Source organism: Solea solea, chromosome 1 (genome assembly GCF_958295425.1).
Source record: "Solea solea chromosome 1, fSolSol10.1, whole genome shotgun sequence".
Lineage (NCBI taxonomy): Eukaryota > Metazoa > Chordata > Actinopteri > Pleuronectiformes > Soleidae > Solea > Solea solea.
The window spans coordinates 37,716,331-37,740,287 of record NC_081134.1 but is presented as its reverse complement, the minus strand read 5'-3'; the positions used below and the strand labels follow the sequence as shown (position 1 = coordinate 37,740,287).

Sequence of the window (23,957 nt, the reverse complement as noted above, 5' to 3'; positions counted from 1 at the left end):
TTTGAGATGGTGATAAGCGATACATCGGCACATGCCGTGTACAGCGCTGGTCTGGTTTGGTTTTGGCTCACATTTGTTCACACCTTTCCACATGCGCACATGATTCACAGTTGGAGAGCAGCTCTATGACTCATGGAGTCTTTCAGACTCTGATTCAGTAATAAACGCACACATCTCTTTTGACTGCAGGAGATGAGAACATGATGTGATCACTTGCTGGCACACACACACGCATGCACGCTCACACTCCCCTCTGTTCTGCCTCTGATTTGTGTACTGTATATGTCGGGTGTAGAGAAAACGGTCTAATCCACTGGCCGTCAACTACCTGGCTATCAGAGTTGTTGTAACTATAGGACGGAGTGACTGGAAACTCAATTATGGCCTTGAAAGCAAGAAAAGTCAGTGTGTGTGTGTTTGTGTGTGTGTTTGTGCTGGCTAACATACGGTCATTTCCTGTCTCACATACGTAAACACACCCCCACATACACAATGCCATTGCCTCATCTCATCTTCCTGTTGCCAGGATACAAGGGTAAGGGCAAATGGGTGGTGTGGTTGCCATGGCTACCCAGATGATGCCAGATGAGGAGAGAACACTTTTTTAAAACTGACTGACTGACTGACTGACTGACTGACTGGAAGATGAGACTTACATTTTTTAATTTTCTAAATAAATCGTGACATATTTATTGGTCAGGCCAGTTGAGTTGTTTTTTGAAGTTTGGTTGTCAATGCCATTCTTGAAACTTTTGTGTTGAAATTATTTGGTTTTAACATCCCAGATCTAAATGTATATGACAATCTACAGTGGCACATATGAGCATAAAATTATGAAATGGCGTCTCCAGAGTCGAAGACTCTATGGAAGAGGACCCACTCCCACTATTATATATAAAGGGCTCATTGTAAGATAACAATAATCTTATATAATAAAATAATTCATAAGGAATGAAAACTATGTTCGGTTAAATTTAAAACTCTTAGGGAAAGCAATGAGCTGTGCAGGACTTAATGTTATTTATGTTTTTCTGTGCTTTTGTTCGTAATAGTTCAAATACGTGACACTGACAGGCATAAACTATAAAAACAACACCAAATATGACGGATTAAAATGAAAATAATCTCACAAATGACTATCTTGTGTGTGTGTATCGTTCCCTGTTAAAGAGCTGCCACTGCCGCATCCTCATTAGATACAGAAATAACACTAACATATCACACGCCTCCCGTCGCTGCTGCTGTCTGTACTCGCTGCCTGCTTCTGTCTTTTTGCAGCTCTGCTCATCTCAGCCGCTGCTCCTTTTAACAAGGCACTTTCTTATGTCATTATTTTGTCTCTTTTTTCCCCCCCTTTGTTTCCTCCCATGCCTGTGCGGTAACGAGATGCCACACAAATATTGTTTACTGCAGGCAAACGCACAGCTACTCTTATCAGATCAATATAAAAGAAATAATTACATCATGCCAGCATCGCTTTTAATCCAGCTAAGGTATGTTTAAATTGTGTAGTCTTTGGTCATTTTCGTTTGGATTGGATTGACGTGATGGTGAACAGACACAGGTTTTACCAATAAGATTAATGTTCCACTTCAGGTTTTATAGTTGGGGTCGTATTATTGTTCTAGTGAAAGGGTCAATCACACTAAATACTTGACCCTTCAACCTGTAGAAGCTGTTTTTTCGTTTTGTTTTTTGCTGAAAAACAAGTTATTTTAAAACTGCATACATGTATTTTCTGGATATATTCCAAAAAAAAAGTGAGGTTATTATAACATTGCGTAAACAACAAATCTAATAGTAGCCTATGGCTTTTGCACAGTACTGTAATACAACACGATAACGTGTGTGTGATGTGGTATCTGTTCTGATTGTGTACATGTTAAATCCTTTAGAAAGTACAAGGTTTTAGCTCAGAAACATGCACTGACGGGATAATATTATACTGCCCAGCTCCCACTGAACAGACTTAAAGAGACACTTTTTTTGTATGTAACTGTTGCCCTCTCTGTCTTTCTCTTGATCTTTGTTACACACACCCACACACACACACACGCAAATACGTCTCTGTTGTTCCTCAGTCTCTGACAACTCTCCCCCACAGCTGACTGACCTCATCTTGCCTGTTTCCCGGTCATAAGTGCCTGTAGCTGGGTTCGTGGGCTACCATGTGCAGCCTACCACTCCGCCCTGCCCCTAGCCTGCTTTGTGCCTTTCTTCATGTTGTCATTTAGCTCAAGTGGACAGAAAGCACGTGCCCCTGCGATACCCACGGCCTGAAATGACTCACTGGTGGCCCCAGTGAAGCCTGATCACTCCGATACTGAAGCTAATTATTCCTGGTTTCATGTGGTTTTTCACATTGACATTAACATGTCCTGTTTTCATGGCTCGGCTTCCAACGTGACACTGAACGGTCTTTAACATAAAAGAATAACACTATCATTATTGATGTTGCTACACTAATTGAAACACCGCGCATCTTCAGTCGTGCCTTACAGTAATGAATTCGCTCTCGACATTCTGTCATGATTCAAATTCCGTGTTCTATTTCTGTGCTGTTTGCAACACTTGTGGAATTCTTCCCTCCCATCTAACACACTTTTCTCTGATCTCCATCGCAGGTGTGATTATTGTACCCAGCGCCGGGGTGGGCATCGTGCTGGGGGGTTACATCATCAAAAAGCTGAAGCTCGGTGCCAGAGAATCGGCCAAGTTGGCCATGATCTGCAGCGGCGTGTCACTGCTCTGCTTTTCCACACTCTTTATAGTGGGCTGCGAGAGCATCAATCTAGGAGGCATCAACATTCCTTACACCACCGGGTAAGAGCAAATGTAACGGCAGGAACAGATCATTAAACAGCAACTAAAAAAAAAAGCTGTTTTCCTCAATGAATTCAGTCGGCTCACTCTGTACAGGTATGTGTGGTGACTTAGTTTAAATCTGTCCTATCTTTGGACTTTGTGCTTGGACATCTTTACCCATCTTCCTGTCTAAAGTATTATGATTATTATTTTTTTTTAATAAGTCTCCAGTCTCAAACTCACTGAGAATCCTGATGAACAGAGAGGAGACGATATGATAACATCGGAACACAATTTAAATTGAAATCACAATATGAAACAGTGCAATTAGCTGCTACTGCATATATGAGACCATTGCAGTGTCTGCTGACAGGAATAAGGAGGTACTCGACAAAAACCCTGACTCATCACCACTTATAACCAAAGTAATTAGTTCGACAAGTCATACCACTCTTGTAAAAAATTTGCCAGTAGCTATTCACACTTTGGTGGCCTATTATATTATTGTGCAGTAAAATGTTGATCCAGTATGAATGACTGCATTTTACATTAGTGTTTATACTGGGACCGTATACTGCATTTGAAGTCGTATCTGAAACAACAGTGGGAGGGAGGGGGTGGGGAAACTGTCACTGCTCTCATCATCATCATCATCATCCTCTTCGTATGTTGTGTTGGAGTGCGAATGATTAATTAGCAACACTGGCATCTGCTCCAGTGGCTCCGGTGAATCACTGCCACCTCTATTTCTGATGCGGCTGCTTGACACCGCATCAGCAACCCGGCTGCAGAGTTAACACTCATCTGACGTGTCAGCCCCACGGACAGAAATATGGCGAGGGACTTCTGTTGGCACACGAGATTAGGAACACACTCGGGCACACACACGGAAGGCACTAGGAACAGCGTGCAGACTCTGCGAACTGTAATTACAAACATATTATACATATTGACTCAAACAATATCCCACGTTAACGCAGTTAACACAAGTTTGATTACTTCTGGTGTGCGCTGACCTCCTTTTGCCTTGATTATCAAAAAAACAGATGTCCGACTAATTGCTGAGACCTGAGCAGAGAAAAAGTAAGAAGCAAACTAACCACTCTAAGCACCGATATGCGTATCCGTAATGTGCTGGCAGCTGCCTGGCGACTTCCATTTCGGACACCTACCCTGATCCCCCTCTCCCCCTCTCACTTTATCATGACAAATGTGAATGTCTGTGTTTCTAAGGAGATTCTCGGGTGGATTTTTTTGTTGTGATGTTAACACACGTTCATGTTTCATACAGGATGGCAGTCATCCATGTTGGCCTTTGTTTTAAGATGATTTGGTTGGCACTTGATAGACCTTTAGAGTTTATAGGCCAGAGTCTCTTAAAAATCACATAGTTCTATGTGAAGTACAGCTGCAACTAACGATTATTTTCATAATCAATTAATCTGTCGATTATTTTCTCGATTAATCGTTTGGTCTATAAAATATCAGAAAACCTTTAAAAGTCTTGATCGGTGTTCGTCAAACCTGAAAATGATGTTCTCAAATGTCTTGTTTTGTCCGCAAACCAAAATGATTCACTTTTAATGATTTCTTTGTTATCCAGAGCAAAGAAATTAAGAAAATACTTTCATTTAAGAAGCTTAAACAATCTGAAACTTTTAATCAAGATTAATTTCAAAATGTGACATTGATTAGACAGCTCTAGAATTTATATATCAACTGCATGTAGCAAAACATTTTCCAGTCCAGTTGGTGGTGTAATCTTGTTTTGGTGAAAGGACACCACTCCAACACTCCCCACTTCGAGGACATAAAAATGGAGCTAACTTCGCTGATACATCAACATTTTTTTTAACTCAAATGTAAGATCGATTATGTATCGTGTGCAACACATTAACTTTAGTATGAACAGGAACTGTCTAGTAACTCTCTGTGGACACCGAATGCGGAAAATATGCATCATCCACATCATGTCACTCAACACTCCAGGGCCAAACTGCAGAGTCTCTGTGAAGTTTACTTTTCACATCACAGAGCAAATCAGAGCGATTATTTGCCAAATAGTCGGCGTGTCCTTTAAAGTCCGGTAGCTGACCCATTAGTAACTGTTCTCTTTGTCTGAGCCGCTGTTTATGGAGGGGTCAACGTGACCGTGTGAGCCTGTGGAGCTCCTCATTATGAACAGCACCGGTCACCAGTCACTGGAAGCACCCACATGAGGAATGTTTAGCCCAGTGTCTGTACTCACACGGTCTAATCTAGACGTGGCTGTCCCCACACTCACAGGCAGGAGACAAAGAGACATGTCATATGCAAAAAATGGCCTCCATCCTTTCAGTGCCACCATCACTGCAAGATATTACATATTATGTATTTGTAAAAGCAGAAATTGATTGATTTATTTTTTTATTGCTGTCATTTTCCCTGTTCATTGTGAGCAGTACTGTGAAGCCTCTTACGCTCTTGTCTCTGTATGCTCTCAAACAACGTAAAAGGGTTTAGCAAGGGCCGGGGTTTAGCCTGGAAAAGGATGTGGGCAATCAGTGCAGTAAGCCCTCAAACCCCAGTGAGGCTAATGTACACACACACACACACACGTTTGCTTAGCATTCGTAGTGAGGACACTCGATTGATATAATGCATTCCCCTAGCCCCTTACCCTAAACTAAGTGCCTAACCGTAACCTAAATCCAATTTACCTTAAAACCAGGTCTTAACCCTCAAACCCTTTCAAGGGGTGACAGAATGTGAGGAACAGCCTAAATGTCCTCACAAACCCAAATATGCTTTCCCTGTAACAACCAGCATGAAATGTGGATGAGTATCATTTTATGGTTTTGTTTTATGGAATTATTGATTAATAATACCAAATAATCCTGCCACATGTGTGTGAGTGTGTGTGTGAGTGTGAGTGTGAGTGTGTGAGTGTGTGAGTGTGTGAGTGTGTGTGTGTGTGTGTGTGTGTGTGTGTGTGTGTGTGTGTGTGTGTGTGTGTGTGTGTGTGTGTGTGTGTGTGTGTGTGTGTGTGTGTGTGTTGGCATCACACAATGCTGTTGTGTTTGTTAGCGCTTGTTGCCGGCTGTTCCGTGGGGCTCGGTGCGAGGCTTTCCTAAAGAAAACCAACACTTCGCTTCACTGCCCCCCCGGATTAAGGTTAAAGTCATAGTTTTGTTTTGCTAAGAGCATCTGTTCCCACGCCGCCCGTGGAGCAGCTGTAGGTGTCGCCTCTGTCCCTCCATCGTCACACATCACCTCAGTAATTAAAAGGTCTGTGTGTGTGTGTGTGACAGATTAATAATAAGACGCCAAGATGACAGTAGACAGAGCAGGGAAGATTGGTGTCCTATAGTTTCCGCAGCGTTGCACTACACATTTTTTTTTTTTTTTTTTTTTTAACTTTCCAAATGATATACACAGCATTTTCTTACTTTTTAATGACTACCTATGTCTTTTTTTTTTGCTGAAACTAAATTTTGTGGATTGATGCCATGCAGAGAAGGGAAGTGGGGACAAGAAGTATTATCCTCGTTGCAGCAGGGAGTTTTACTTTTTATGAGAAGTTTTAAACTCTTAAATGCAACACGGCGCCGTAAATTTCTTAAATGATGTGCTTTCTGTTCCAGCATGGCCCCACTTGATAAAGATAGTAAATAATGTAAGTTAGTGTTTAGACAAATAATAAATGCTCCTGTAGATGGAAGAATGGCCAAGGCTTCTGCCTCTCAATATAGCATCTCTGTGAAAATACTTTACTAAGTGTGAGTAAAACAGAGAAGAAAAACAAACTTGTCTGTTAAATGGATTGTGAAAAACTATAAAAACATGGACACATGAAGTCTCTCAAATGAAATGGAGACAAATGGCTGTAAGGCAGGGCTGACTGATTTTAGGTAAAATATTGAAATGGTGAACATTGAAGCCTAAACATACAGATTTGCATATTCACATTCTTTATTTTTCTTGCCGTGTGCAGTCCGACCTTGACGATGACCCACAGGAACCTGACGGGCAGCTGCAACGTGAACTGTGGCTGCAGAATCCACGAGTACGCGCCCGTCTGTGGCTCCGACGGCATCACCTACTTCAATCCCTGCCTGGCTGGATGCAGCACTGTGGGCAATGACAGCACTGGGGTGAGGGCACACAGTAAAAACCACACACACTCATGATCCTTTAGTTCTTCTGTCATTTAAACAAGTACAACAAAGCAATTTATGGATTAGTTGATGAAATGCAAACGATAAAAGAAAATGATGATTAATGTTTCCAGAGAAGGAAACAAAGACCTGCTGTCTGTATGATCTCCTCCGAGCTTTCAAAGTCCAGGAAGTTTCAGTCAGGAAATTATAATAACATGTGGAAAGAAATTGTCCGGTTTCTTTGTTCAGATCACAGATTGCGACACACGGCCGGTGCCACCCAGTCTGTCTGTGTCTGACTTTCACTGTTGACTTTCCAGCATATCGACAATAACTGGAGTCTTTGGCTTCAAGTCTTCAGTGCGAGTACAAAGTAGGATTTCCTCATGTTGTTGTTGTTTTTGACCACAGATTCGGAACTACACCGACTGCGGCTGCGTGCAGAGCAAACAGGTCATCACTCCGTCCTCTGGTAACCAGGTCAACCAGCTGCAGCTGGTCATCGTGAAAACCTACCTGAACGAGAACGGCCACGCCGTGTCGGGGAAGTGCGACCGCACCTGCAACACGCTCATCCCTTTCCTTGTCTTCCTCTTCATCGTCACCCTCATCACTGCCTGTGCTCAGCCCTCCGCCATTATCGTCACACTCAGGTGAGGGACAACTGTCTAGACTGTATTAGGTTTTGTTTTAGTCTCACTCATTTTAAAGTGGGATACAGTCTGATAATGTTGCCAACTTTCTCTTTTCACAGGTCTGTTGATGAGCAAGAGAGGCCTTTTGCTCTCGGGATGCAGTTCGTCTTGCTCCGAACTCTTGGTAATTTCCTGTCTGCTCTCACAATTCACCCACAGTGTGTGTGTTGCAATCTTATCAATGCATTTTCAACAATAAAGAACAAAAAGTAATTAAACATTTTTTTTGAAATTACAGTCAGTATTAGCTATCACTACTAGCAGTAGGAAAAAGCATATGCTTATTAGCGCCCACCCCCCAGTTCCTCCTCAATAATTTATTTAGCCAATATAAAAGTGTACATTACCAAATGTATATCTTATTGTAAGATAATTAAGTATATAAATATATACATTCATCCAAATATACATGTTCTTATGATTATACATGCTGTTCTTATATATAATCTATTGAAACAAACACTAGACAATAAACATGCATGATATTTGTAATTTTTCTTATCACCATCATCATCACAAAAAGCACCATTTAATCCTAATAATTATAATAATAGTAATGAAGAAAATAATAATAAATCAGGACAACATCGATAATATGTTGAATCAGCTTTGTTCATAAAGATTATGTGTTCAAGCTTAATAGGTTTTCTCACAGAGGTTCAGTTTTATTATGCTTATGGAAGAGAATTTTCACAGAACTAATGCTGCAAATTGTGGAAAACTTGGATGTTTCTAACCTGGTACATCATTATCAGACATTGAAGTAATTATTGGCCTGCATCCATGTCCTCTTTGCTCAGAAAAACAGTGACGTTTTTTGCAGAGGATTTAGGAGTATTGGATCTTTTAAAGGAAGATTGATGTGAATTGATGTGTCGTCCTGCTATTATTGTCTTTGACACGCTGCAATTTCACATGAAGAGAACTTGAATGTTTCTGTGTGAACCCCTCTGAACTTGAGTTCTCGCTGCAGGCTATTAACCACTGCACTGTCCTAACATGCCTCTCAGCTGCTTGGTGCAGCTGTGTGAACACAAACCTGTCACGTTACTTTTCCTAAACCACTGTGAGGCATGTTTGCTTGGTTAGAAATTCATTATATTACACTTAGTTGATATCTGATCTGATGCAATCCAAACATCAGCTCTGTAATATTTATGATAGACATTTTGTGGTTTTTGTGAATCAGTTGTCATTTAGTTTTTGTGTGTTGGTGAATCAAAACAATTGCAAGGTCTTTTTTCCCATTTAGACTTCACTTTAAAATTAAAATTGCAACTGTGATTAATGTGAGGGAATCCAATCTGCCTCTGATCTGCCTGAAGCTAAACGATACCATCTAGTGGTGCTCTAAAATATTACACCTTAATCCTACAACTAAGAGTACATACTGTACCAACATTAAGGACTTAATGAGCAACGAACAAAATGATATCATTCACAAACTAGATTCAGCAACATGCATCATAGAAAGCTGGTTTAGAAAGTACATTTTCAGGGTTTTTCACATTATAGTGAAAATTGTATGAAATCTGGAGTAGGGAGTGTTTAACTAACATCTTCGTCCTCTCTGTGCGTCTCCAGCCTACATCCCCACACCCATCTACTTTGGCGCCGTGATCGACACCACGTGCATGCTGTGGCAGCAGGACTGCGGCGTCCACGGCTCCTGCTGGGAGTACGACGTCACCTCGTTCCGCTTCGTCTACTTTGGCCTGGCTGCCAGCCTCAAGTTCGTCGGCTTCATCTTCATCTTCCTCACCTGGTATTCGATCAAGCACAAGGAGGACCGCGCCGAGCGCTGGCGCCAGCATCTGCCTCCGCTGGGCACCGTCAGCGAGCTGATCTGCCACGTCGGGGGCCACAAGAGCCACGCTCGCACCCGCTCTTGTCCCGTGTTCATCCCGCCCCGGGCCGAACCGCCGGCCGCGCTGCTGCTCAACCGCCACCACAGCAGCCTCAGTTGTCCCGGCAATGCCCTCAAAGCAATAACCCCACCCATCCTGTTGCCACAGCACCACAGAGGCTCCGCCCATGTCTGAGAGCACACCATTGTGACATGTGCCTTTTTGTGTCCCCCGCTGCTGTGGGACTGAGAGGCAGAGACGGACGCAGGTACACCCCCCGCCCACCACACGTCAAAGGGCTGCTCATTGTCGTTTATAAGAACAGGAAAAAGGACCGACATCATCAGCCGCAGCCACACACACAAATTCAGAAGGTCACACCTCTCTACTCGTAAAAAGGATCGGACGATGTAAAGACATCACATGGTGCTACCTTTAAAAATGGCAAAGGCATTAAAATTCTCCGTACAGACAAACGAGTCATGATCGACGTTTAAAGCACAACAGACAAACCTGTACTATGCAAGATCCAGTGTACAGCTCCTCTCTTGTCAGTACTGTACAGCTCCCTCTGTATTCTACACCTGTACCTCTCTTCTTCTTCTTCTTCTCCTCCTCTGATCAGCTCACACATCCACGGTGTCGTCATCTCATTCAGATTAAGTTTTTATTTACAGTCTGTGAACATATCTCTCTTCTATTTGAGACTTTTCTGCTCTGTCTGGTTAAAACGTATTTCAGAAATGACAAAAATTAGATTTTTTTCTTCTCTCTCCATTTTTCTTTTCTTTTCTTTACGTTATGTTTCGTTACTGAACAGTGCCTCTCGGGCTGCCTGGGCCAGTCCAGTATACAAAGCTAGTAACCAGGGTAAATACTAGCTGCTGAAAAGCCAGTCACTCTCCTCTCAGTTGCACAACGGTATTGTGCTTTGTTTCTCTTTAGCTTTTTCAGTTACTGCACCTGGTGGTCAAAGACTCTCCCTAGGCAAAGTAACCATGTAGCCCAAAGCCAACGAGCACCAATAACACAGTGTATAACCACACGATAATTTATAATAAGTCTTCTCATTGTGCAGCACGACTGTACTTCATTATACTTTATAAGTCAAATGGTAAACAGGAGAAAGTACCAGAGCAGTGTGTCGCCTCTGACCATGTGCTGAAGCTACTGTGTGTCCTAAAGATGTGAGCTTCCCCAAAACTGGGAAGGAAGCAATTTTAAAAAAAAGAAAAAGCCGTTTTAACAACAAATCTGAATCCCGTTTAAAAATGTTTTAAGTAAAGTCATTTGTAGCCTATTCTAGTATTGTTATATCTATTGCAACATCATAAAGATGCATCATAGTGTCGTAATGGCTTCTCCATTTTTAATGGTCATCCGATGTACATAGTAGTTAACTAATTGTCTAGGCTTTAAAGTAAAAAAAAAGAAATGAATAAGAAAGTAGTGCTACAAGCATGAAAAACAAGGATCCCATTTTTTAAAAAAACACAAAAAAGCAAGAGTAAACTGAGGTTTGTAATTCAGTTACTGGGTGTTGAGGGCCCTCTAGTGGACAAAGAAACGATTGTGTTAAGGCCAGTGAGTATTATGTCTGTCAGACCTACTGAACTAGTTTGAAAAGTTGATTATTATTATTGATAAATTATGCACTGATTTTAGCACTCCAGGTTCCTACACATGTAGAAGGAAAATGTGACCTGTTTCCTTCAGCAGCTTACTCTGCAACTAACGATTATATTGTCATGATTCTGTTGATCTGTTAATCTGTTGATTCTTTTCTTGGTTAAGCTATTCATTTTTTGATTCGTAAAACATGAGAAAAATGTATAACACAAAACAAAACATGGATTTTTGTTTCCCAATGTCCTCAAATGTGTTGTTTTTGTCCACAAACCAAAGATCTTGTGTTTACTGTCGTAGGGGAACAAAGAAAGAAACCAGAGAAGCTGAAATGAAATGATAGAAACTCAAACTGCTATGTATCAAGTAAGTGTTGCAGCTCTGTTTTACTGACCGTGTGACTTCATCTAGTTTTTAAATTTTTTATCTGCCGTGCGAGTCACGGGTCAGATTCATGTGAACAGTCGTGTTGACACTGGTTGCTTGAGCCTTAACTGTGACGTTTTGATGCCATGTTTCAAAGAAGATCCTTTTACCTCGGGCTCATGTTAAAACAAAAATGATATGATATGATATGATGTGTTAATTTCCTGTTGATGAAAGAGGGGGCTAATTTTGCCCTCGTCTGTGTTTAAAAATTTAGAAATATTAAGTGCAAACAATAAATAAAAATGTGCCACATTGTTTAAAATCAATATTAGGGAGTCGTATTTATTTTTCTTTTGTGAAAGAGGAAACATTCAATTGCAAACGTTAGTTTTAGTATTATCGTGTCATAAGTGATCGTCATGTAAATGTGTATTACAGAGCTCACACATGGTTAGAATCATATTTATGAATTAACACATGACATCTATCTATAAATTCCAGGTACGTCTGTCTGTCTGTCTGTCTGTCTGTGTGTGTTACTCGCAACCGATGGACCGATTGATCAAACTTGACAGGTGTCTTGCTACAGCTTTCGCTGCTCTCGCCACTCTACTGCAGCCCCTTCCCCATGCAGGTGCAGTGAAGCTGAGGCAGACAACAAACGCAGTGCCCCCAACCACAGACTGTTCCCCCCCACTCCCCTCTGGGAGGTCTCCCTGCACCCGAACCAGCAGGTTCAGAGGAAGCTTCTTTCCTGCAGCTGTCACCCTACTGAACTCCAGCTCTGCATCCTGGTGACAACCAACCAACTGTTATGCAACCATGTAGCCAACCAATTTTCCATATTTATTGTATGCCATTATGTCCATATCAGTATTTGCTTTCTACCATACACAAATAAAAATGTCACTGAACTTTTGCTTTGTACTAGTAACAATGAGCACTCAAACACACCAAACCAACAATTACTAAAAACAACACCGATTTTGCACGGTGCACTGCACTAGTAGTAGCTAAACATTAAAAAAAAAAAAAGGTTCTTGCTGAAAGAATCAGATGTGTATGCCTGAGGTTGTGCCTTCTTGACTGCAAACCACCACAAGCTTGAAGACAACATGAAGAAACAGTAGGAACAGGAAGCTGCTGTGTGGTTCTGATGTCACAGGTTCCATTCTTCTAAAGAACAAGACATTTCAAAGTTCTACATCCTAGGTGGAGATTGAAAGAAAACGAAAGTGCCAAATGCACCAGGAATTCATGGCGTGGTGGCTTTGTTTGATTCCACATATTTTGACGGTTTATATTTGGACAGTTTTTGAAGATGTACTATAATGTGACATTTTTGAGACATGTTGGACTCCTTATTTTCCACGACATTCTATACTATGGCGTTTTGGTGTCATTTTGGACGACATACTATACTATGAGGTTTTTTGGTGATTTTGGACGACATACTATAGTATGACTTTGGGTGATTTTGGACGACATACTATAATATGACTTTTCGGGGGATTTTGAACGACATACTATAGTATGACTTTTTGGTGTCATTTTGGACGACATACTATACTATGATGTTTTTGGGTGATATTGGACAACATACTATATAGTATGACTTGTTGGTGTCATTTGGGAAGACATACTATACTATGAGGTTTTTTGGTGATTTTGGGTGATTTTGGATGACATAAAAAAATGACTTTTTGGTGATTTTAGACAAGATACTATAGTATGACTTTTTGGGTGATATTGGACGACATACTATAGTATGACTTTTTGGTGTCATTTTGGACAACATACTATACTATGAGGTTTTTTGGTGATTTTGGACGACATACTATACTATGAGTTTTTTGGTGATTTTGGACGACATACTATCCTATGGCTTTTTTTGATCATTTTCAACGACATACTATACTATGGGGTTTTTTGGTCATTTTCGACGACATACTATACTATGGCGTTTTTTGGTCATTTTGGACGACATACTATACTATGGGGTTTTTTGGTCATTTTCGACGACATACTATACTATGGCGTTTTTTGGTCATTTTGGACGACATACTATACTATGGGGTTTTTTGGTCATTTTCGACGACATACTATACTATGGCGTTTTTTGGTCATTTTGGACGACATACTATACTATGGCGTATTTTGGTCATTTTGAGGTGATTTTGGACGACATACTATACTATGGCGTTTTTTTGTAATGTTGGATGACATACTATACTATGGCGTTTTTTTGTAATTTTGGACGACATACTATACTATGGCGTTTTTTTGTAATGTTGGATGACGTACTATACTATGGCGTTTTTTTGTAATTTTGGACGACATACTATACTATGGCGTTTTTTGGTCATTTTGGACGACATACTATACTATGGGGTTTTTTGGTCATTTTCGACGACATACTATACTATGGCGTTTTTTGGTCATTTTGGACGACATACTATACTATGGGGTTTTTTGGTCATTTTCGACGACATACTATACTATGGCGTTTTTTGGTCATTTTGGACGACATACTATACTATGGCGTATTTTGGTCATTTTGAGGTGATTTTGGACGACATACTATACTATGGCGTTTTTTTGTAATGTTGGATGACATACTATACTATTGGCGTTTTTTTGTAATTTTGGACGACATACTATACTATGGCATTTTTTTGTAATGTTGGATGACGTACTATACTATGGCGTTTTTTTGTAATTTTGGACGACATACTATACTATTGCGTTTTTTGGTTATTTTGGACGACATACTATACTACAGGGTTTTTTGGTCATTTTTGACGACATACTATACTATGGCGTTTTTTGGTCATTTTCGACGACATACTATACTATGGCTTTTTTTGGTCATTTTGGACGACATACTATACTATGGCGTTTTTTTTAAAATTTTGGACGCCATTCTATACTATGGCGGTTTTTGGTCATTTTGAGGTGATTTTGAACGACATACTATACTATGGTGTTTTGGGGTCATTTTGGACAACATACTATACTATGGCTTTTTTTGTAATTTTGCACGACATACTATACTATGGCGTTTTTTTGTAATTTTGGACGACATACTATACTATGGCGTTTTTTGGTCATTTTGGACGACATACTATACTATGACTTTTTTGACGGATTTTGAATGACATACTATACTATGACTTTTTTGACAGATTTTGGACGACATACTATACTATGACTTTTTTGACGGATTTTGAATGACATACTATACTATGACTTTTTTGACAGATTTTGGACGACATACTATACTATGACTTTTTTGACAGATTTTGGACGACATACTATACTATGACTTTTTTGACAGATTTTGGACGACATACTATACTATGACTTTTTTGACAGATTTTGGACGACATACTATACTATGACTTTTTTGACAGATTTTGGACGACATACTATACTATGACTTTTTTGACGGATTTTGAATGACATACTATACTATGACTTTTTTGACAGATTTTGGACGACATACTATACTATGACTTTTTTGACAGATTTTGGACGACATACTATACTATGGCTTTTTTTGTAATTTTGCACGACATACTATACTATGGCGTTTTTTTGTAATTTTGGACGACATACTATACTATGGCTTTTTTTGGTCATTTTGGACGACATACTATACTATGACTTTTTTGACGGATTTTGAATGACATACTATACTATGACTTTTTTGACAGATTTTGGACGACATACTATACTATGACTTTTTTGACAGATTTTGGACGACATACTATACTATGACTTTTTTGACAGATTTTGGACGACATACTATACTATGACTTTTTTGACAGATTTTGGACGACATACTATACTATGACTTTTGTGACAGATTTTGGACGACATACTATACTATGACTTTTTTGACAGATTTTGGACGACATACTATACTATGACTTTTTTGACAGATTTTGGACGACATACTATACTATGACTTTTTTGACGGATTTTGAATGACATACTATACTATGACTTTTTTGACAGATTTTGGACGACATACTATACTATGACTTTTTTGACAGATTTTGGACGACATACTATACTATGGCTTTTTTTGTAATTTTGCACGACATACTATACTATGGCGTTTTTTTGTAATTTTGGACGACATACTATACTATGGCTTTTTTTGGTCATTTTGGACGACATACTATACTATGACTTTTTTGACGGATTTTGAATGACATACTATACTATGACTTTTTTGACAGATTTTGGACGACATACTATACTATGACTTTTTTGACAGATTTTGGACGACATACTATACTATGACTTTTTTGACAGATTTTGGACGACATACTATACTATGACTTTTTTGACAGATTTTGGACGACATACTATACTATGACTTTTTTGACAGATTTTGGACGACATACTATACTATGGCTTTTTTTGGTCATTTTGGACGACATACTATACTATGACTTTTTTGACAGATTTTGGACGACATACTATACTATGACTTTTTTGACAGATTTTGGACGACATACTATACTATGACTTTTTTGACAGATTTTGGACGACATACTATACTATGACTTTTTTGACAGATTTTGGACGACATACTATACTATGACTTTTTTGACAGATTTTGGACGACATACTATACTATGACTTTTTTGACAGATTTTGGACAACATACTATACTATTACATTTTTAGGTGATTTTGGACGACATACAATACTATGACTTTTTTGACAGATTTTGGACAACATACTATACTATTACATTTTTAGGTGATTTTGGACGACATACTATACTATGACTTTTTTGACAGATTTTGGACGACATACTATACTATGACGTTTTTTTTGTAATTTTGGACGACATACTATACTATGGCTTTTTTTGTAATTTTGCACGACATACTATACTATGGCGTTTTTTTGTAATTTTGGACGACATACTATACTATGACTTTTTTGACGGATTTTGAATGACATACTATACTATGACTTTTTTGACAGATTTTGGACGACATACTATACTATGACTTTTTTGACAGATTTTGGACGACATACTATACTATGACTTTTTTGACGGATTTTGAATGACATACTATACTATGACTTTTTTGACAGATTTTGGACGACATACTATACTATGACTTTTTTGACAGATTTTGGACGACATACTAAACTATGACTTTTTTGACAGATTTTGGACGACATACTATACTATGACTTTTTTGACTGATTTTGGACGACATACTATACTATGACTTTTTTGACAGATTTTGGACGACATACTATACTATGACTTTTTTGACAGATTTTGGACGACATACTATACTATTACATTTTTTGGTGATTTTGGACGACATACTATACTATGACTTTTTTGACTGATTTTGGACGACATACTATACTATGACTTTTTTGACAGATTTTGAATGACATACTATACTATGACTTTTTTGACTGATTTTGGACGACATACTATAATATGACTTTTTTGACAGATTTTGGACGACATACTATACTATGACTTTTTTGACGGATTTTGAATGACATACTATACTATGACTTTTTTGACAGATTTTGGACGACATACTATACTATGACTTTTTTGACTGATTTTGGACGACATACTATACTATGACTTTTTTGACTGATTTTGGACGACATACTATACTATGACTTTTTTGACTGATTTTGGACGACATACTATACTATGACTTTTTTGACTGATTTTGGACGACATACTATACTATGACTTTTTTGACTGATTTTGGACGACATACTATACTATGACTTTTTTGACAGATTTTGGACAACATACTATACTATTACATTTTTAGGTGATTTTGGACGACATACTATACTATGACTTTTTTGACAGATTTTGGACGACATACAATACTATGACTTTTTTGACAGATTTTGGACAACATACTATACTATTACATTTTTAGGTGATTTTGGACGACATACTTTACTATGACTTTTTTGACAGATTTTGGACGACATACTATACTATGACTTTTTTGACTGATTTTGGACGACATACTATACTATGACTTTTTTGACTGATTTTGGACGACATACTATACTATGACTTTTTTGACTGATTTTGGACGACATACTATACTATGACTTTTTTGACAGATTTTGGACGACATACCATACTATGACTTTTGACGGATTTTGAATGACATACTATACTATGACTTTTTTGACTGATTTTGGACGACATACTATACTATGACTTTTTTGACAGATTTTGGACGACATACTATACTATGACTTTTTTGACAGATTTTGGACAACATACTATACTATTACATTTTTAGGTGATTTTGGACGACATACTATACTATGACTTTTTTGACAGATTTTGGACGACATACAATACTATGACTTTTTTAGGTGATTTTGGACGACATACTATACTATGACTTTTTTGACAGATTTTGGACGACATACTATACTATGACGTTTTTTTTGTAATTTTGGACGACATACTATACTATGGCTTTTTTTGTAATTTTGCACGACATACTATACTATGACTTTTTTGACAGATTTTGGACGACATACTATACTATGACTTTTTTGACAGATTTTGGACAACATACTATACTATTACATTTTTAGGTGATTTTGGACGACATACAATACTATGACTTTTTTGACAGATTTTGGACAACATACTATACTATTACATTTTTAGGTGATTTTGGACGACATACTATACTATGACTTTTTTGACAGATTTTGGACGACATACTATACTATGACGTTTTTTTTGTAATTTTGGACGACATACTATACTATGGCTTTTTTTGTAATTTTGCACGACATACTATACTATGGCGTTTTTTTGTAATTTTGGACGACATACTATACTATGACTTTTTTGACGGATTTTGAATGACATACTATACTATGACTTTTTTGACAGATTTTGGACGACATACTATACTATGACTTTTTTGACAGATTTTGGACGACATACTATACTATGACTTTTTTGACGGATTTTGAATGACATACTATACTATGACTTTTTTGACAGATTTTGGACGACATACTATACTATGACTTTTTTGACAGATTTTGGACGACATACTAAACTATGACTTTTTTGACAGATTTTGGACGACATACTATACTATGACTTTTTTGACTGATTTTGGACGACATACTATACTATGACTTTTTTGACAGATTTTGGACGACATACTATACTATGACTTTTTTTGACAGATTTTGGACGACATACTATACTATTACATTTTTTGGTGATTTTGGACGACATACTATACTATGACTTTTTTGACTGATTTTGGACGACATACTATACTATGACTTTTTTGACGGATTTTGAATGACATACTATACTATGACTTTTTTGACTGATTTTGGACGACATACTATAATATGACTTTTTTGACAGATTTTGGACGACATACTATACTATGACTTTTTTGACGGATTTTGAATGACATACTATACTATGACTTTTTTGACAGATTTTGGACGACATACTATACTATTACATTTTTAGGTGATTTTGGACGACATACTATACTATGACTTTTTTGACTGATTTTGGACGACATACTATACTATGACTTTTTTGACAGATTTTGGACGACATACTATACTATGACTTTTTTGACGGATTTTGAATGACATATCATACTATGACTTTTTTGACTGATTTTGGACGACATACTATACTATGACTTTTTTGACAGATTTTGGACGACATACTATACTATGACTTTTTTGACTGATTTTGGACGACATACTATACTATGACTTTTTTGACGGATTTTGAATGACATACTATACTATGACTTTTTTGACAGATTTTGGACGACATACTATACTATGACTTTTTTGACGGATTTTGAATGACATACTATACTATGACTTTTTTGACGGATTTTGAATGACATATCATACTATGACTTTTTTGACTGATTTTGGACGACATACTATACTATGACTTTTTTGACAGATTTTGGACGACATACTATACTATGACTTTTTTGACTGATTTTGGACGACATACTATACTATGACTTTTTTGACTGATTTTGGACGACATACTATACTATGACTTTTTTGACAGATTTTGGACAACATACTATACTATTAAATTTTTAGGTGATTTTGGACAACATACTATACTATGACTTTTTTGACAGATTTTGGACGACATACTATACTATGACTTTTTTGACAGAATTTGGACGACATACTATACTATGACTTTTTTGACAGATTTTGGACGACATACTATACTATGACTTTTTTGACAGATTTTGGACAACATACTATACTATTACATTTTTAGGTGATTTTGGACGACATACTATACTATGACTTTTTTGACTGATTTTGGACGACATACTATACTATGACTTTTTTGACAGATTTTGGACGACATACTATACTATGACTTTTTTGACTGATTTTGGACGACATACTATACTATGACTTTTTTGACTGATTTTGGACGACATACTATACTATGACTTTTTTGACGGATTTTGGACGACATACTATACTATGACTTTTTTGACGGATTTTGAATGACATACTATACTATGACTTTTTTGAATGATTTTGGACGACATACTATACTATGACTTTTTTGACAGATTTTGGACGACATACTATACTATGACTTTTTTGACTGATTTTGGACGACATACTATACTATGACTTTTTTGACGGATTTTGAATGACATACTATACTATGACTTTTTTTAATGATTTTGGACGACATACTATACTATGACTTTTTTGACTGATTTTGGACGACATACTGTACTATGACTTTTTTGACAGATTTTGGACAACATACTATACTATTACATTTTTAGGTGATTTTGGACGACATACTATACTATGACTTTTTTGACTGATTTTGGACGACATACTATACTATGACTTTTTTGACGGATTTTGAATGACATACTATACTATGACTTTTTTAAATGATTTTGGACGACATACTATACTATGACTTTTTTGACGGATTTTGGACGACATACTATACTATGACTTTTTTGACTGATTTTGGACGACATACTATACTATGACTTTTTTGACGGATTTTGAATGACATACTATACTATGACTTTTTTGAATGATTTTGGACGACATACTATACTATGACTTTTTTGACAGATTTTGGACGACATACTATACTATGACGTTTTTTTTGTAATTTTGGACGACATACTATACTATGGCTTTTTTTGTAATTTTGCACGACATACTATACTATATCTTTTTTGACAGATTTTGGACGACATACTATACTATGACTTTTTTGACAGATTTTGGACAACATACTATACTATTACATCTTTAAGTGATTTTGGACGACATACAATACTATGACTTTTTTGACAGATTTTGGACAACATACTATACTATTACATTTTTAGGTGATTTTGGACGACATACTATACTATGACTTTTTTGACGGATTTTGAATGACATACTATACTATGCCTTTTTTGAATGATTTTGGACGACATACTATACTATTACATTTTTAGGTGATTTTGGACGACATACAATACTATGACTTTTTTGACAGATTTTGGACAACATACTATACTATTACATTTTTAGGTGATTTTGGACGACATACTATACTATGACTTTTTTGACAGATTTTGGACGACATACTATACTATGACGTTTTTTTTGTAATTTTGGACGACATACTATACTATGGCTTTTTTTGTAATTTTGCACGACATACTATACTATGGCGTTTTTTTGTAATTTTGGACGACATACTATACTATGACTTTTTTGACGGATTTTGAATGACATACTATACTATGACTTTTTTGACAGATTTTGGACGACATACTATACTATGACTTTTTTGACAGATTTTGGACGACATACTATACTATGACTTTTTTGACGGATTTTGAATGACATACTATACTATGACTTTTTTGACAGATTTTGGACGACATACTATACTATGACTTTTTTGACAGATTTTGGACGACATACTAAACTATGACTTTTTTGACAGATTTTGGACGACATACTATACTATGACTTTTTTGACTGATTTTGGACGACATACTATACTATGACTTTTTTGACAGATTTTGGACGACATACTATACTATGACTTTTTTGACAGATTTTGGACGACATACTATACTATTACATTTTTTGGTGATTTTGGACGACATACTATACTATGACTTTTTTGACTGATTTTGGACGACATACTATACTATGACTTTTTTGACGGATTTTGAATGACATACTATACTATGACTTTTTTGACTGATTTTGGACGACATACTATAATATGACTTTTTTGACAGATTTTGGACGACATACTATACTATGACTTTTTTGACGGATTTTGAATGACATACTATACTATGACTTTTTTGACAGATTTTGGACGACATACTATACTATGACTTTTTTGACTGATTTTGGACGACATACTATACTATGACTTTTTTGACTGATTTTGGACGACATACTATACTATGACTTTTTTGACTGATTTTGGACGACATACTATACTATGACTTTTTTGACTGATTTTGGACGACATACTATACTATGACTTTTTTGACTGATTTTGGACGACATACTATACTATGACTTTTTTGACAGATTTTGGACAACATACTATACTATTACATTTTTAGGTGATTTTGGACGACATACTATACTATGACTTTTTTGACAGATTTTGGACGACATACAATACTATGACTTTTTTGACAGATTTTGGACAACATACTATACTATTACATTTTTAGGTGATTTTGGACGACATACTTTACTATGACTTTTTTGACAGATTTTGGACGACATACTATACTATGACTTTTTTGACTGATTTTGGACGACATACTATACTATGACTTTTTTGACTGATTTTGGACGACATACTATACTATGACTTTTTTGACTGATTTTGGACGACATACTATACTATGACTTTTTTGACAGATTTTGGACGACATACCATACTATGACTTTTGACGGATTTTGAATGACATACTATACTATGACTTTTTTGACTGATTTTGGACGACATACTATACTATGACTTTTTTGACAGATTTTGGACGACATACTATACTATGACTTTTTTGACAGATTTTGGACAACATACTATACTATTACATTTTTAGGTGATTTTGGACGACATACTATACTATGACTTTTTTGACAGATTTTGGACGACATACAATACTATGACTTTTTTAGGTGATTTTGGACGACATACTATACTATGACTTTTTTGACAGATTTTGGACGACATACTATACTATGACGTTTTTTTTGTAATTTTGGACGACATACTATACTATGGCTTTTTTTGTAATTTTGCACGACATACTATACTATGACTTTTTTGACAGATTTTGGACGACATACTATACTATGACTTTTTTGACAGATTTTGGACAACATACTATACTATTACATTTTTAGGTGATTTTGGACGACATACAATACTATGACTTTTTTGACAGATTTTGGACAACATACTATACTATTACATTTTTAGGTGATTTTGGACGACATACTATACTATGACTTTTTTGACAGATTTTGGACGACATACTATACTATGACGTTTTTTTTGTAATTTTGGACGACATACTATACTATGGCTTTTTTTGTAATTTTGCACGACATACTATACTATGGCGTTTTTTTGTAATTTTGGACGACATACTATACTATGACTTTTTTGACGGATTTTGAATGACATACTATACTATGACTTTTTTGACAGATTTTGGACGACATACTATACTATGACTTTTTTGACAGATTTTGGACGACATACTATACTATGACTTTTTTGACGGATTTTGAATGACATACTATACTATGACTTTTTTGACAGATTTTGGACGACATACTATACTATGACTTTTTTGACAGATTTTGGACGACATACTAAACTATGACTTTTTTGACAGATTTTGGACGACATACTATACTATGACTTTTTTGACTGATTTTGGACGACATACTATACTATGACTTTTTTGACAGATTTTGGACGACATACTATACTATGACTTTTTTTGACAGATTTTGGACGACATACTATACTATTACATTTTTTGGTGATTTTGGACGACATACTATACTATGACTTTTTTGACTGATTTTGGACGACATACTATACTATGACTTTTTTGACGGATTTTGAATGACATACTATACTATGACTTTTTTGACTGATTTTGGACGACATACTATAATATGACTTTTTTGACAGATTTTGGACGACATACTATACTATGACTTTTTTGACGGATTTTGAATGACATACTATACTATGACTTTTTTGACAGATTTTGGACGACATACTATACTATGACTTTTTTGACTGATTTTGGACGACATACTATACTATGACTTTTTTGACTGATTTTGGACGACATACTATACTA

At 36.7% G+C, this 23,957-nt stretch overlaps 1 protein-coding gene across 1 annotated transcript in view; it reads left to right on the top strand.

Moving 5' to 3' along the window:
• LOC131466566 (solute carrier organic anion transporter family member 5A1) overlaps positions 1–11,807 on the top strand; it is a 37,915-nt gene extending 26,108 nt beyond the window's left edge. The window contains exons 6-10 of the mRNA XM_058639883.1: positions 2,625–2,823; positions 6,779–6,938; positions 7,356–7,597; positions 7,699–7,763; positions 9,224–11,807. Of these exons, the coding sequence (XP_058495866.1) occupies positions 2,625–2,823; positions 6,779–6,938; positions 7,356–7,597; positions 7,699–7,763; positions 9,224–9,681 (1,124 nt within the window). The 3' untranslated portion in view covers positions 9,682–11,807. The remainder of the gene's footprint in view (positions 1–2,624; positions 2,824–6,778; positions 6,939–7,355; positions 7,598–7,698; positions 7,764–9,223) is intronic.
• The last annotated feature ends 12,150 nt before the right edge of the window (positions 11,808–23,957 follow it).